Source organism: Phascolarctos cinereus, unplaced genomic scaffold, assembly GCF_003287225.1.
Source record: "Phascolarctos cinereus isolate Bilbo 61053 unplaced genomic scaffold, phaCin_HiC Scaffold_3;HRSCAF=262, whole genome shotgun sequence".
Taxonomy (NCBI): domain Eukaryota; kingdom Metazoa; phylum Chordata; class Mammalia; order Diprotodontia; family Phascolarctidae; genus Phascolarctos; species Phascolarctos cinereus.
The window spans coordinates 95,939,151-95,952,025 of NW_027555736.1; the positions used below are offsets into that span (position 1 = coordinate 95,939,151).

At 37.2% G+C, this 12,875-nt stretch overlaps 1 protein-coding gene across 11 annotated transcripts in view; it reads left to right on the top strand.

The window, feature by feature from the left end:
* The window catches only part of ABLIM1 (actin binding LIM protein 1), a 147,291-nt gene that overhangs the window by 107,641 nt on the left and 26,775 nt on the right, over nucleotides 1-12,875 (top strand). For 6 of the 11 annotated variants that reach the window (XR_013485251.1, XR_013485253.1, XR_013485257.1 and 3 more), the window contains 3 exons: nucleotides 33-68; nucleotides 749-878; nucleotides 11,603-11,707. Coding sequence is in view for 1 of the 11 variants with exons in the window: in XM_020988129.2 (XP_020843788.2) it covers nucleotides 33-68; nucleotides 749-878; nucleotides 3,116-3,238; nucleotides 11,603-11,707 (394 nt within the window). In the remaining 10 variants the exon portion in view is untranslated. Of the gene's footprint in view, nucleotides 1-32; nucleotides 69-748; nucleotides 879-3,115; nucleotides 3,239-11,602; nucleotides 11,708-12,875 lie in introns of all 11 variants that reach the window. The other 5 variants (XR_013485258.1, XR_013485259.1, XR_013485255.1 and 2 more) reach the window with 2 other exon arrangements.

Genomic DNA, 12,875 nt, shown 5'->3' on the forward strand with positions numbered 1-12,875 from the left:
TATGACTGCATCCTTCTTTCTCATTCTTACAGTCTCCAAGAACTCTGTCTCCCACACCATCTGCAGAAGTAAGTGTTCCGTGGGGAAGCTGGGTTTCACTTAGGCAGTAAAAATATTTGGGATTTTTCAGGGTCGCTTGTATTCTTCATGATTTAAAAAATATATAAATTCACAAAAACCTGAAAATTATTTGTAGTAGCTGTGAAAAAAAAACCTTGGGGGAATGTGGTAGCTCAGAATGTTTCTACTTGCCAAAGTCTACAGAATATGGGAACAAATTCAGAAAAAATGTTGACTGGTAATAGAGAGCCACACACTGAATCATAGACAGCTCCAAAAAAATTTTCAGAGAGTGAAATCGTCTGTCATAATGTGTGGTGTGCTAACTTCTGTACTCTGAGGTATCATCTAATGGCCAGTCCTGAAGAGTCATTTAACCTCAGTTTCTTCATTTATAAAATGGGAATTATAGCATACTATCTTCCTCCTAAGGTTATAATGATGAAAGTGGGAATCATAATTATTTTTGTTAGCTTTCATCAGAACTTAATGGTAGTGACAAAATCAGTCAGTAAACATTTATTAAGCACCTACCATGTGCCAGGCATTGTGCTATGCACTGATAATATAGTAAGAAACCAGAAAAAAAAAGTTCCTGTCCTCAAGTAGCTTACCATTTAATGGGGCTGTTGAAGGTATTTATGTATCATACTGACTTTAGGGGGCTTTTTGGACATTTTCTTTCTAGGGATACCAGGATGTTCGGGATCGAATGATCCATCGATCAACTAGTCAGGGCTCCATTAACTCTCCTGTCTACAGCCGTCATAGTTACACCCCAACAATGTCACGTTCTCCACAGCATTTCCACCGACCTGGTAAGGGCAATGGTTATCTATGATTTATCTCCTTACAGGCGTCACTATTTCCAGTGATAACTCAATGGTAGAGAGATGATGAACCATCATTGGCACTGGAAGGATAGCAGACAAGTTTTTAATATTTTTTTCCTCCCCCTGACAACTGTCTTACAGCCGTCTTTCACGCTAGTCATTAAATACTGACTTTTTTAAAGTTGCATTGGTGGTTTCTTATGGATAACCTATACAATATTGCTATTCTATAGTAGAATGATATAGTTTTATTACCTTGACTTGACTCACGACCTGTTGAAAGAGCCAAATGCATAAATTCTTAATTATTCACATAGCTATGGAAAGCTTTGGAAGCATTCAGTATTCTCAAGAGCAGTTAAAAGATGGTTTCTGTATATAGCACTTGAGGACCAGATTGGAATTACACCTGTATTATGGATTTCACTTGACCTTTCTTGCTCTCATTCCATTCATTTCAAGTACAGGATCCTCATTGCTGTCAGGGGCAAGGTGGGGGGTAAGGGGTATTTCTGTGTAGAATTGGAGAAGAATGAAGAGAGATCAGAAGCCTGAATTTTTCAAAATCCCCTATGAAGTAGAATTAGAAAGGAAGATGTGGGTCTGTTTCTTACAGAGAACCTGAGAATTGTGGTAGAATGATAAGTTGTTACTCTGTGCATCAATAAAGACTATTTTAAGCATCTTACCTTGATTTAATGGTGGAAAGAAAGTCAACATGTCGCTAAGTATGCTTTAAAATGCACTAGAATTAAAACTGAAAGAAGTTAATGAATGTAAAAAGGCTGCAAATTTCTGTTTCTTGCCAGCAGATTTTATGCACACACAATTCTCCTTTGGCCAAAGTAGGCCATGTTCCAAACCCTCCTTCTTACACAACAGTAGGCAAATAAGCAGACAGGTAATGAATACTTGTTAAATGACTGAACTAAAATATACTGCGTTTTTTCTTTGTTTTTTAAGGCCTTCGGTGAATACTCAGGATGCCTGAGTATTTTTACTTACCAGCTGGAAATATTCCACTTGAAAGCTGGTACTTCCAGGTTATAAATGATCCTTTCTGCCACTGCCTTCCCCATCCCTTTACTGTACCCTCTGAGGGAACTGTAAACCACCAAGATAGCTGGTCTCTGGCATCAAAGCAGGCATAGATTCTATGGAGTAAATGGGAGAATAAGGTTCTCTGAGTACAGGTATCTATCTTCATCTCATAAGAAAAAAGGTCCAGTAAGGAGTGGGGAGGGGAGGGACAGTGAAGGGAGAGAGGATTGAACAGGCAACTTTTATATTACCTTTAAAAAAATTATCCTTACTGATCTTTCAAGAGTATTCATCTGTTGTAATCATTTTTCCTTTAAAATAGCCTTATGGCTTTTTTAGACTCACCTAGCTTTTGAGAGGTGTATTTCTCCACTTACATACACCTCTGCTGTAGTACAGGCTGGGCCATTTTCTTGGATTTATTCTACCTATCCAAAATGAGACTGGAGTTAGATTCTGATACAGTAGTGACCATGGACAGTGTTGATGTCCCTAGTGATTTCTGCTCATGCCCCCCTAAGTCACTCTTGCTTTCCTCTGGCTATGTAGATCTGCCCTAAATCCCTTAGGTGTGTGCATGTTTTGTTTTGTTTCTAGTTTTCAGGGTCTACTGATTCTCAGAGATGTTGGGAGGCAGATCCATCTGCTTGTATTGTCCAGCCTTGTCAGTGAACCTAAAAGGGATCTTTTTCCCTTCTAAACTGATACAAAAATGGCATTAAGCTATTGGAGAGAAGTTTGCAGCTTTTAAAAAAAAATTCCATCATTGAGAAACACTTCCTTTCAAACTGTCTAGAATTGCCATCTTCTTACATGTCTTTCAGTTGGTTTTGTTTTGTCAGGTGCTTATCAAAAACAGCTACTAATTGATATATCTGGGTATTTGCAATGTTTGCATGTCAATGGCTGGTTGTGTCCCGACCCATGATGTGTTGGCGCTCTTATCTGCCAATCAAAGACATTTATCCTGATAATGCCAACCTGTTTTTAAAAAATACTTTCTAAAATTTTGCCTAAGCCTTGACCTGGTACATTCTTAACCCTTTCTCCTTCCTCCTTTTCAGACTTCTGATTAAAATGCTCTTTTCTTTTGGTTCCTCTCTCCCTGCTTCTGTCTTAATTTTTATTCTTCTTTTTGTTTTCGTTTTGTCCCTGCCCCATGATTCCTTTTGCTGCTGCAGAGCTGCTCTCTCCTGGTGTGCAGCGGTTGTCACACCTGCGCACTAGCAGTCTCAGCTCCACCCACAATGACTCCCGCCCCAACTCCCCATTCCGACACCACCACTTCATTCCCCATATCAAAGGTAAGGAGTCAGGCCTTTTTAGCTAGCGCCCTGCATAGTGGAGATTTATTAGCACTCTTATGAAAGCTAATAAGGTTTATCTCCGAAAGGTAGCCTTGAGCTTTTTTAACCTTTCCGCATGCCTCTGATGTCTCACTACACTTGTGTGTGTGTGTGTGTTTAGAACTGGCATAACGTCTTCCCTTGGGAGAAATATGTCATTTCTAAGGGCCCTAGATAAAGAAAATATATATTCATATATATTACATATTAGAAACATATAGGCTACCTCCTGCTTAGGGTACAGAGATTATTTTGGTGATTATGTTTTAAAAGCCACTTAATATGTAATATATAGCTCCTATGCTGGCCAAGTTGGTACACAGTTTTAACAGATGATGTGTATTTCTGAAAATATTTAAGCTACCAACATGTAGAAATTACCTCAAAAGTGATGAGTTGGTTAACAGTATTAAGTCTTGGCCAACATGAGAAGATCCATGGCAACACCTTAAATATTTTCATTTGTCAGTTCTCTTTCTGAGTTCATATCTTTAAGCTATCTTCCTTCTACCTGGCCTGTCTTCCACTAGGAGAATGAGATTTGTCCTGTTTTCTGTTCCCAAGGTAGGCCTGTTTTTGGTCCTTCCTCACATTTCCCTTTGTGATATTTAACCAGTCCTTCCTTGTCATTGTTCTTTCATCTCCTATAGCAGGCCTTGATCAGTGTTCTTGTTTTCTTCTCCATTATGGGGAAGCCAAAGATCCTGATGAGGTTTAAAAGGGGTCATCATTTGAAATAGACTTCAGAGTTCAGAAGTGGTGCTGGTTTCTACTCTCTACTTTATCTGAAACAAGCCAACTGATGGAAGCATCAGTGAGAGGAGGTTCAGGAAGCATAGGCTGTTGCCATGGATCTTAAAAAATGCTAATAGACTTCAACCATATTCCAAGCACTCAAGTTAGTGACTTATAAATTGGAATCCTGGGGGCTGGGGGAGAGTGGTTTTAATCAGCACACATTTGCAATCTACTAAGCACTTTTCCTTTATATTAACTTGATTCTTAGTTATTAGATCTCATAAAAATAAATATACTTCTCATGTCAGCATGAAATTAGCCAACAAATTTTGTCATTTCAACATTTTCTATGCACCAAAACAGCATTGCTATCATACTTTCTGATGGCACAAGGATCTTCTTCAGTGGTCACTGTGAGAAAATACTTATAACAAATTTGCCTAACAGTCTGGAATCCATCCATCCTTGCCAACCTATTTTTTTTAAAAAATCAGTGTTATCATCACTGAGTGTTTTTTAGAATAAAACCATTTTTAAACTGACAAACTCAGTTATTATCTATGATGGAAAAAGAATGATAGGGCCACTTGATGGCCAACCCTCTGATGATGAGCCTCTTGGAAGAGCTTGTCTTTGGACAACAGACACAGTTTCACACTGAGCCTATACTCATCTCAGAGCCTTTCCAGTTCCTTAATATTTGCTAGAAATTACACTCACACATATCTTTTGAGAACAGTCAGCCCTACCCCAAAATAAAAGAGGACGTGAGTAGATAGTCTACTTATCCTCAGAGACCTTAACATAGAAGTATTTGTTCTAATTCAGTTTCATTTTGTAATACAGAAGAAAACGTTACTGATTCATTAAGATGAAAATTTCCCATTTTGTTTGGGTAGGATTTTTCTTCTCATATCTGAGACTCTTTTAAGATGGAAACTTTTTACATTAGATATCATGCTTGAATTCCTACACAAAGTTATAAAATTGTGATCAAACCATTATGACATAATATGCCATTTCTGATCTTAAACAAAGCATTAATTTATTTAGATCTGTTGTTGCTTAATAATATGAGAGTATAGATTAAACAGATGGCAGAGGCACCCATGTTTGGTATGTTCATTTTTTTCTAACACATGAAATCTAAGATGCTTATTAAATAACATTTAAATGTTCATTTTTCTACTTCCTTTTTCAATAAAAAGCTGCGTCTTTTTGATGTTGAGACAGTCAGCATCCTTCCCCAAAAATGTTTGATAACATTTTTATTTATTTTTAGCTTTTCAATAATAAAGTCATGATCTCTTCTGAAAAAAGGCTAAAAATTCCATATGCTTTTTGCTCCTGTCTGCTATTTTATCCAGCAATGATAGATTGCCTTCAAACTTTTGTTTGGATCTAGGTTCTGAATCTTTGAACTCATGATTGGTAGAAACAATCAAAGGAGAGCAAACTCAGCAAAGGCATTAGAGCAAGGGTGGTTGGTAACCATATGATATGAATAGAAACTTAAGTTATTCATATATTAACTGTAAGTTGCAACTAAAAGTTAAATAAAAATTTCCCCTTCTTCATGTCTTCTCACTTGGGCCTTATATGTGCCAATTAGTGCATATATAACTAACATTTTCTAAAGTCAAAAATAAAACATTCACATAATATCTACTGATATTAAAAGTGGAATGTACTTATTGGCAAGTGAGCTAAATAATAATATGCCCTAAGGGGGAGGTGACTTTAGGACTCCAGAATTTGCCCTGAACTCCACTACTCTGGTAGCACTGGATATTTGAAAGGGTTCAATACTGTTTTTCCTCATGGATCCCAGGATTTTATGAGTTCTTATGTTTCTTTGCCTTCTAACATTCTATGACCCTCAGCTTCTACTGAAGAGTGTTCATCTGTTCATACAGAAGAGCTTTTAGTGCTTAGAAAATATTCCATAAAGGGAATATTTGCCTCTCTTAAAAACATATTCAAGAGATTTTTAAGAGACCATGATCTCTAGGGTTTTCTTGTAGTCCTTCATTTAAATATTTGTTTTAAATTCTGGAGACTATCTCATTGAATTTGGGGAATTCTCTTAGTTTAAAATGGCAGAGATTAGTATTTTAGGAGTGTTGAAGTACAAGCAGTGAAGCCTTAGCTTTTCTACAAAGCCAAAGTAAGATTATCCCTTTGGACATACAAGTTCCATTATCTTTGATGCATGTCTGGCATAGGGGTCCCCCAAAGTACGCTGAACCAAAGTTGATTGCATGAATGATAAAGCTGAGGAGCTCAACATGAGATTCACTGTCTGTTCTTACTCACCTGCCCCCACCCAATTTTCTTCCAAAATTTCATTTCATTCCTGGGTATATTTGATTTCTTCTCTCCTGACCTTCTTTTCAGCTTCATTCTACATTGGTATGTGCCACTGAAGCCATTCAGTTGTCATGCATGCCCCAATATTTGGAAGGGAACCCATTTTCACTTTGTTTTTGGTGGATGTGCACAGTTTGATAGGTTTCTCCTCCTTCCCCTTGACAATATTGCAGCAACTTCTATTTTCCATAACCTTGAAGCATGTAAGAAGATTGTGGAATGAATCAAATAAAGTTAGGTCCTGCTGGGCCACATGTTAAGTTTCTTCAGCCTGTCTTGGAATGGTTTTCGTTGTTCTATCACAAATGTGATACTGGAGGGAGTTGGTTGTTCCATTTTAAGAGATTTAGTCAAGCACCTGGCAATTTTGGAACTCTCTGAAGAAATTTTAGATGCTCCCAATGCTTTATGAGGCTTAGGAGTATATTAGCAGGGGCATCACATTTGAAAATTACAACTAGGAAATTCATAGGACAAAGATTTAGAGTCCAAAAGCTGAGCACTGCCTCAGGCTTCTCTTACCAGCTGTCCCTCACTTGGGAAATACAGACAAAATAGGCTATTTTTCTGCCACAAAACAAGACAACGGAGGTGACAGTACCAAACATGGGAAAGAAATAAGGGATAAAACATTTCGAAAATCATTAGCTGCAGAGAGAGACTTACTCACTGAAGGATGAATCGGGTTGATTTCCCAAACCATCATTTGTATGTCAGAAATCCTAAAGCTTAAGAGCTTTTAAAAGCCCTCCTTGTATTGATCCATATGAATGACAATGATCACCACCATCATTAAAAGAGAAAAAATGAGAGGGTTTTCTCTCCCCTCTGTTCTGTAAATGTTAAGGGGCCATTGCTGTGTGGTAAAGAGTTAGAAATATTCTTGGCCTTGATAGGCTCAATAACACAAATATATTTCTTTATATAGACACATATACATTCCTGAATGTTTTCCTTTAAGGAATAAATTATTTTAATAGTAAAATAACTATAAATAGCATTATTATATTTGAATTCATAATGTTATAATAATTAGATACTAAAGCATCTTTCTTCAGGAATAGTGATATAGCATTTATCAGATATTGCTAGTTAATTAAGCCCAACTCTTTGATGTGCCCCTTGGTTGAATTAGATTGTACATGTGATCACATTTCTTAAAAGAAAAGGTGTTTATCTTAGAAAGGGAATAGTTGGCTTCATAGATTACTTAGAGATTTCATTTACTTTTATTTTATATTCTTTGTATTAGAGGTAAGCTTTGATAGTTATTCCTTCTTAGGACAGTTACACCATTGTATCATCCTCTCTATCCCCTTTGACTTATCCAGTACTCAGACTTCTACCAGTCTCAACTTTCTGATGCAGCTAAGAATTCAAAAAGTGACCTAAATAATAATACTGGCCTGCACTTACTTTATATAGTATTTTAAAGTTTGCAAAGTGGTTAAGTGCTTTGTCTCTTTGGGTCATAACAGTCCTGTGATATAGGTGCCTTTATTGTCTTTTTAAAAAGAATAAACTGAGGTTCAGAGAAATTAAGCTATTTTCCCAGAGTCACATAGCTAGTAAATGCCTGAGCCATATTCTAACCCTGATCTCCTTCACTCCAAATCCAGTGCTCTCTCCACAATGCTACCCTGCATTTTGCAGCACTTTGATTAAGTCTGTTTTCTCTGGGCTTCATTTTCCTTAGCTCTCCAAGTTTTTTTCCAGCTCTGTGTTTCAATGAATCAATAAATCTTTAATCTAAAACATTCTTTACTTGATCAGTACTTAATTATCTAATTTATACTGGTAATCAGGGCCAGCTCAGGGCAGAATGTGAAAGTAGAAAGTGATCTGCCACCCACAACTTCCCAAGTCACACTCCTACTCCCCTTTCAGGGTCCTAGTATTCTCTCTCTCTCTCTCTCTCTCCCCTCTCTCCCCCTCTCCTCCCCCTCTCTCCCTCTTTCTCTCTCTCTCTCCCCCCTCTCTCCCCCCTTCTCCCCTCTTTTCTCTCTCTCTCTCTCTCCCCCCTCCCCCTCTTTCTCTCTCTCTCTCTCTCCTCTCTCTCTCTCCCTCTCTCTCTCTCTCTCTCTCTCTCTCCCCCTTCCCTCTTCCTCATTAAGAATGCATCTTTCAAGAAGCTTCTGACATCAATAATCATTATCAAGATAAATGAATATGTGCCTCTAAATGGTGCCATGAAAAGCTTTGTTAAATGAATCTCTGTTAAAAGAGTAGAGGCAAACATGTGGAAGAATGATTCTGGGGAGAAGGTAGACTTTCCATTCCCCTCCTCTCATGTAGTTGGGATGGTTGCCTTCTTCACCTGTGTGATTATTAGCCCTTCTGGCACCTTCTACTCTGCCTTAGGTTACAGTCAGAAAGCAGGGAGAACAATGATCCCCCAGATAGGGGATAGGAAAGGAAAAGAATGTGAATTCCATTTGCAAATTTCTTGGCAGATTAAAAGGTCATGTGGGAGGCTTTGGCAAACTTGTGAAACATTGCTTTGATAGGTTGAGGTATGTTTGTGTTTTGAGCAAGGGACCATTCTAGAGACTGGGAGGTCCTATTGTCTGTGAAGCACTTTCAAGGAAGACTAATTAATTAGTTCACTCAGTAATGAACTTGCCTAATAGAGGAGACATTGTCTCTACTGTAGAGTGTTCTATTGGATTCTAGTTGATTTTATCTCTGAGATCCTTAAATCATGCTAGAGAAATGATGACGCCTTACATGCTAAACACAAGAGAAAGCTTTTAATGAATTTTTCTTTCATGTTTTGCTGTATGTTTGAATATTCTTTCTTTTTTAGATATAGTTGTGATACTGATTAACAATGACCAAAGTTCAATAAACATTTATTAAACGCCTACTATGTGCCATTAACTGTCCTAAGTACTTTAAAAGGAATTCGTAAGAAGGAGCCTTGGTGTAGTAGACAGTTGACCTTAGAGTCAGGAAGACAGACCTGGCTTCAAGTCCCACTTTTAACACATGCTTGTTCTGTGACCCTGGGCAAGTAACTGACTAATCGAATCAGTGTTATAGACAGCTTTCTAGGACTTTAACTTGCAGAACAATTGTTGTTCTATGTTGGTAGAAGGAGTTTCTTCTCTGTGAATTCTCTATCCCAATAAAATCATAGACACTGAGTCCAGAAAGAAATAGAAATCTCCCTTTCCAAATCTCATTTTGGTCTTGTGGCTTGAATTGGTAACATTGCATACTTTTCCTGGAAGGCTAGGATTTCTGGCCATAAAATGAAGTAAGCATTGGACCAGATGAATTCCAAGCTCCCTGCTAGCCCTAAATCCTCTGATCCTATGACATCAGGTTCACAATGAGGTAAATGTAGTTGAATTCTGCAGTGGTAAGTGACAAGATACTGCTGAGACATCTCCCAAGTAAAAATCTGTAACCGACTAACCAAGACAACTTTTTTGAGATGAAATTTCTAGACTTTCTTTTCGAAGAATTGTCCAAGGGTTTTTGGTTTCCAATTGTCTAGTTTTCCTATGAAGAATACCTGGTGTTTTCAGTTCATGGTAAAACATCCTTTGAATGGGACACTTGGTTCAGAGACGTTGAATATCTACTACAGTGTATAAGCCATAAAAAGAGACAATTATTCCATTGGTGGATATTTTCTCTCTAGATATCTTTAATTAAAGAGTTAAAAAGAATTTAGGCGGTATTTACTAAACTCAAAAATGACTATGCCATTGATTAAGCAATATATGAATTAATCATTTCATTTGAGGTATTTCTTCCTTAAGAACATGTAAGCCATGTTCTCCCAACCCATATTTGTCTCTAATTCTCTTAAGTTCCTGCTAATTTTTATCTTAGTTTATCTGATGACAAACCCGAGCTAATTCTCATAAGGCAACATGTTAGGCTATGATTGAGGTTCATTCAGGAACAATTTATCTAGCAGTTTTTATAACATTTCTTAACTATTAGCTGATTATGGCCTAATGCATGAAATAGTAAATTAGCTTCATAAAATATTAGGAGCTTGGTGCAATGCTATGCAAATATCAATGTCAAATGCAGCTTTGATTGCATACCCAAGCTTAAGATAGATCATGTTAAATTCCCTCAGAGCTGCATTTGAAAATTCAAAACTCACCTTTGTAATAATGTGTTACTTCTTTTATATCAGTCTATGGCTTCATTGTTTAAAATTACATATTCGGAATAAAAATTTAATTTTCTCTCTAGTAAATTAGAATTTTTAGGTAGTACAATCTAAAATCAGGTAGCATAATTTAAAGAATTTGCTTGCAATGCTCTAATATTTTGCAAATATTATACATACAGATATATGTATAATACAGACATATATAATTTTTAAATGTTACTGATATAATAACTTGACAGAATCCTACACCCCTAATGATGTTTCCTCATTTGAATGTCAGCTAGTAGAGATAGAAGCAACATAAAGGCCCCAAGGAAAGGAAAGGAATGAGTTAGAACCCTCCTGTTGACCATAAGCCCATTTTAGACAGCCCCCAAAGAGATTCCCCTGAGTTTACACTGTCATAAGTCAGTAAATTTTTATGTCTCCCATGAATGGTAGTCATAGTGGAATCTAACTTTTCAAAAGAAAAATAGAAGGCAATAAGGTATACTTATCAAAAGATTGAATTCTACTCTGTCCACTTCAATGTTAGAAAATGAAAGAATCATATTGCAAGAAACCATATTGCATTGGTAAGGGGAAGGATTGGGTAACAACATGAGTTTTCTACCGAACCTAGTCTTCAGTTTAGACAAACATGCTCTGATTGCCAGCATCTGCCTACATGCTTGGAAATGGTTGTATTTGAGTTTGCAAAGCCAGTACTTTATATGCTTGAACTTTAACTGTTCTAATCTTGATTCTAAATCATGAGCAAGAAACTCCCCATTTCTCTTTCTTATATTGACCATCTAACCAGTATGCTGCTTGCTTACAGCATCCAATCGCATGCCATCGGAATGAAGCATCTTGTTGCCAGCTGCCTTTGACTCAGTTCTCCCTCTCTCAGAATACTAAACTTGAAATCACCTGTGTTAGCAAAATTGATAACTTATTTGGTTTTCTTTCCTTTTTTCTCTTCAGTTTATCTCCTTTCAGTTTGTTGTTTTGAATTTTTATTATGCTTGCTTTCCCCCTCCCCTTTTGTCACTCTCCCTTCTCTCATTTTGTTTTCTCCATTCTTCTCATTGGAGGCAATGAGCCATCCAGCGGCCGGAACTCCCCTCTCCCTTATCGGCCAGACAGCCGCCCTCTAACTCCAACTTACGCTCAGGCCCCTAAACATTTCCATGTTCCAGGTAGGAGCTGACACTGTATGTGTCTTGGTGTCCCGTCACAGTGTAGATTGTAGCCTTGTAAAACCTTTGTCTCGTCTCCATTACCTCACGCTCTTTTATTGGGATGCATACAGTTGACATGCCTAAATTGGAGGTTCTGTTCTAAAGGATCATTAGAACAGTTTGATACTTGAAATGTAAGGTGATATTAAAGGGTTGTTTTTGGTTTTGCTTTCGTTTGGGGTGCTTTTTATGATTGTCTATGGGGGGTGGTGATACTGAAGTTATAGTTGTGGTGACTCAAAAGGAAAATGTCTCCTGTTACATAGTAATTATTTCTAGATATTAGTTCACGTTATGGTTTGGTGCACATGGCAAGGTGAAGCTTTCTTACTGTTATTGATATTGAACTATGTAGCTTCAAGGATCTTACTTTTATATCCCAAAGCAATTCCCTCAGTTGTAAGAATATTCCCACAGACTTTTAATTTCCTGTCCTAGAGATGTGATACCAGATAAATTGAGTGTTCTTTTCATGACATGAAATTAATTGTTTGTGGCAGTATGACTACATAGTAGCCCACCAAGAAGCCTTGCCTTTCAGGCTTAGGGCTGGAGGCTTTGTTTGGGTATTTGTAAGCTTCCACTGATCTGAACAAATGGATGTTCTCCAGGAAGGGGTAGGGAAACAAAAGTCAGTATTTTGTAGGAAAATAAAATTTATTGTCTTAATATTAGAATTGGCTCAGCCCTATAAGGAATAGAGAATCAAGCAGAGTTCGCCAACAATAGTGATCATAGAGTTCAAGCGATGATATGTTTTAATTGGCAATAAAGATAAAATTCTCCATTATATGACATTTTTTACCTCTCCTGGCTACTGAAAATTATTTTAATAAATTACCCATTATTTTAACCTTAGTTAACAGTTGGCAAACTAATATTTTTTTTTCTATTTAAGTCAAGAAATTGCAGTGAAACTCAGGGTTACTGGATTTAGAATCAGAGGACCTGGATTTGAATCCTAGTTCTGCTATTTACAACCTACATGACTTTTAGCAAGTCATTTTCCTTCTCTGGACCTGTTTTCTCATGGGTAAAATGAAGACATTGGATGATATCTCTAAAGTCTCTTCTCACTCTAAATCCTATGATACCTCAAAATATCTCTAAGGTTTGGTTTGTCATA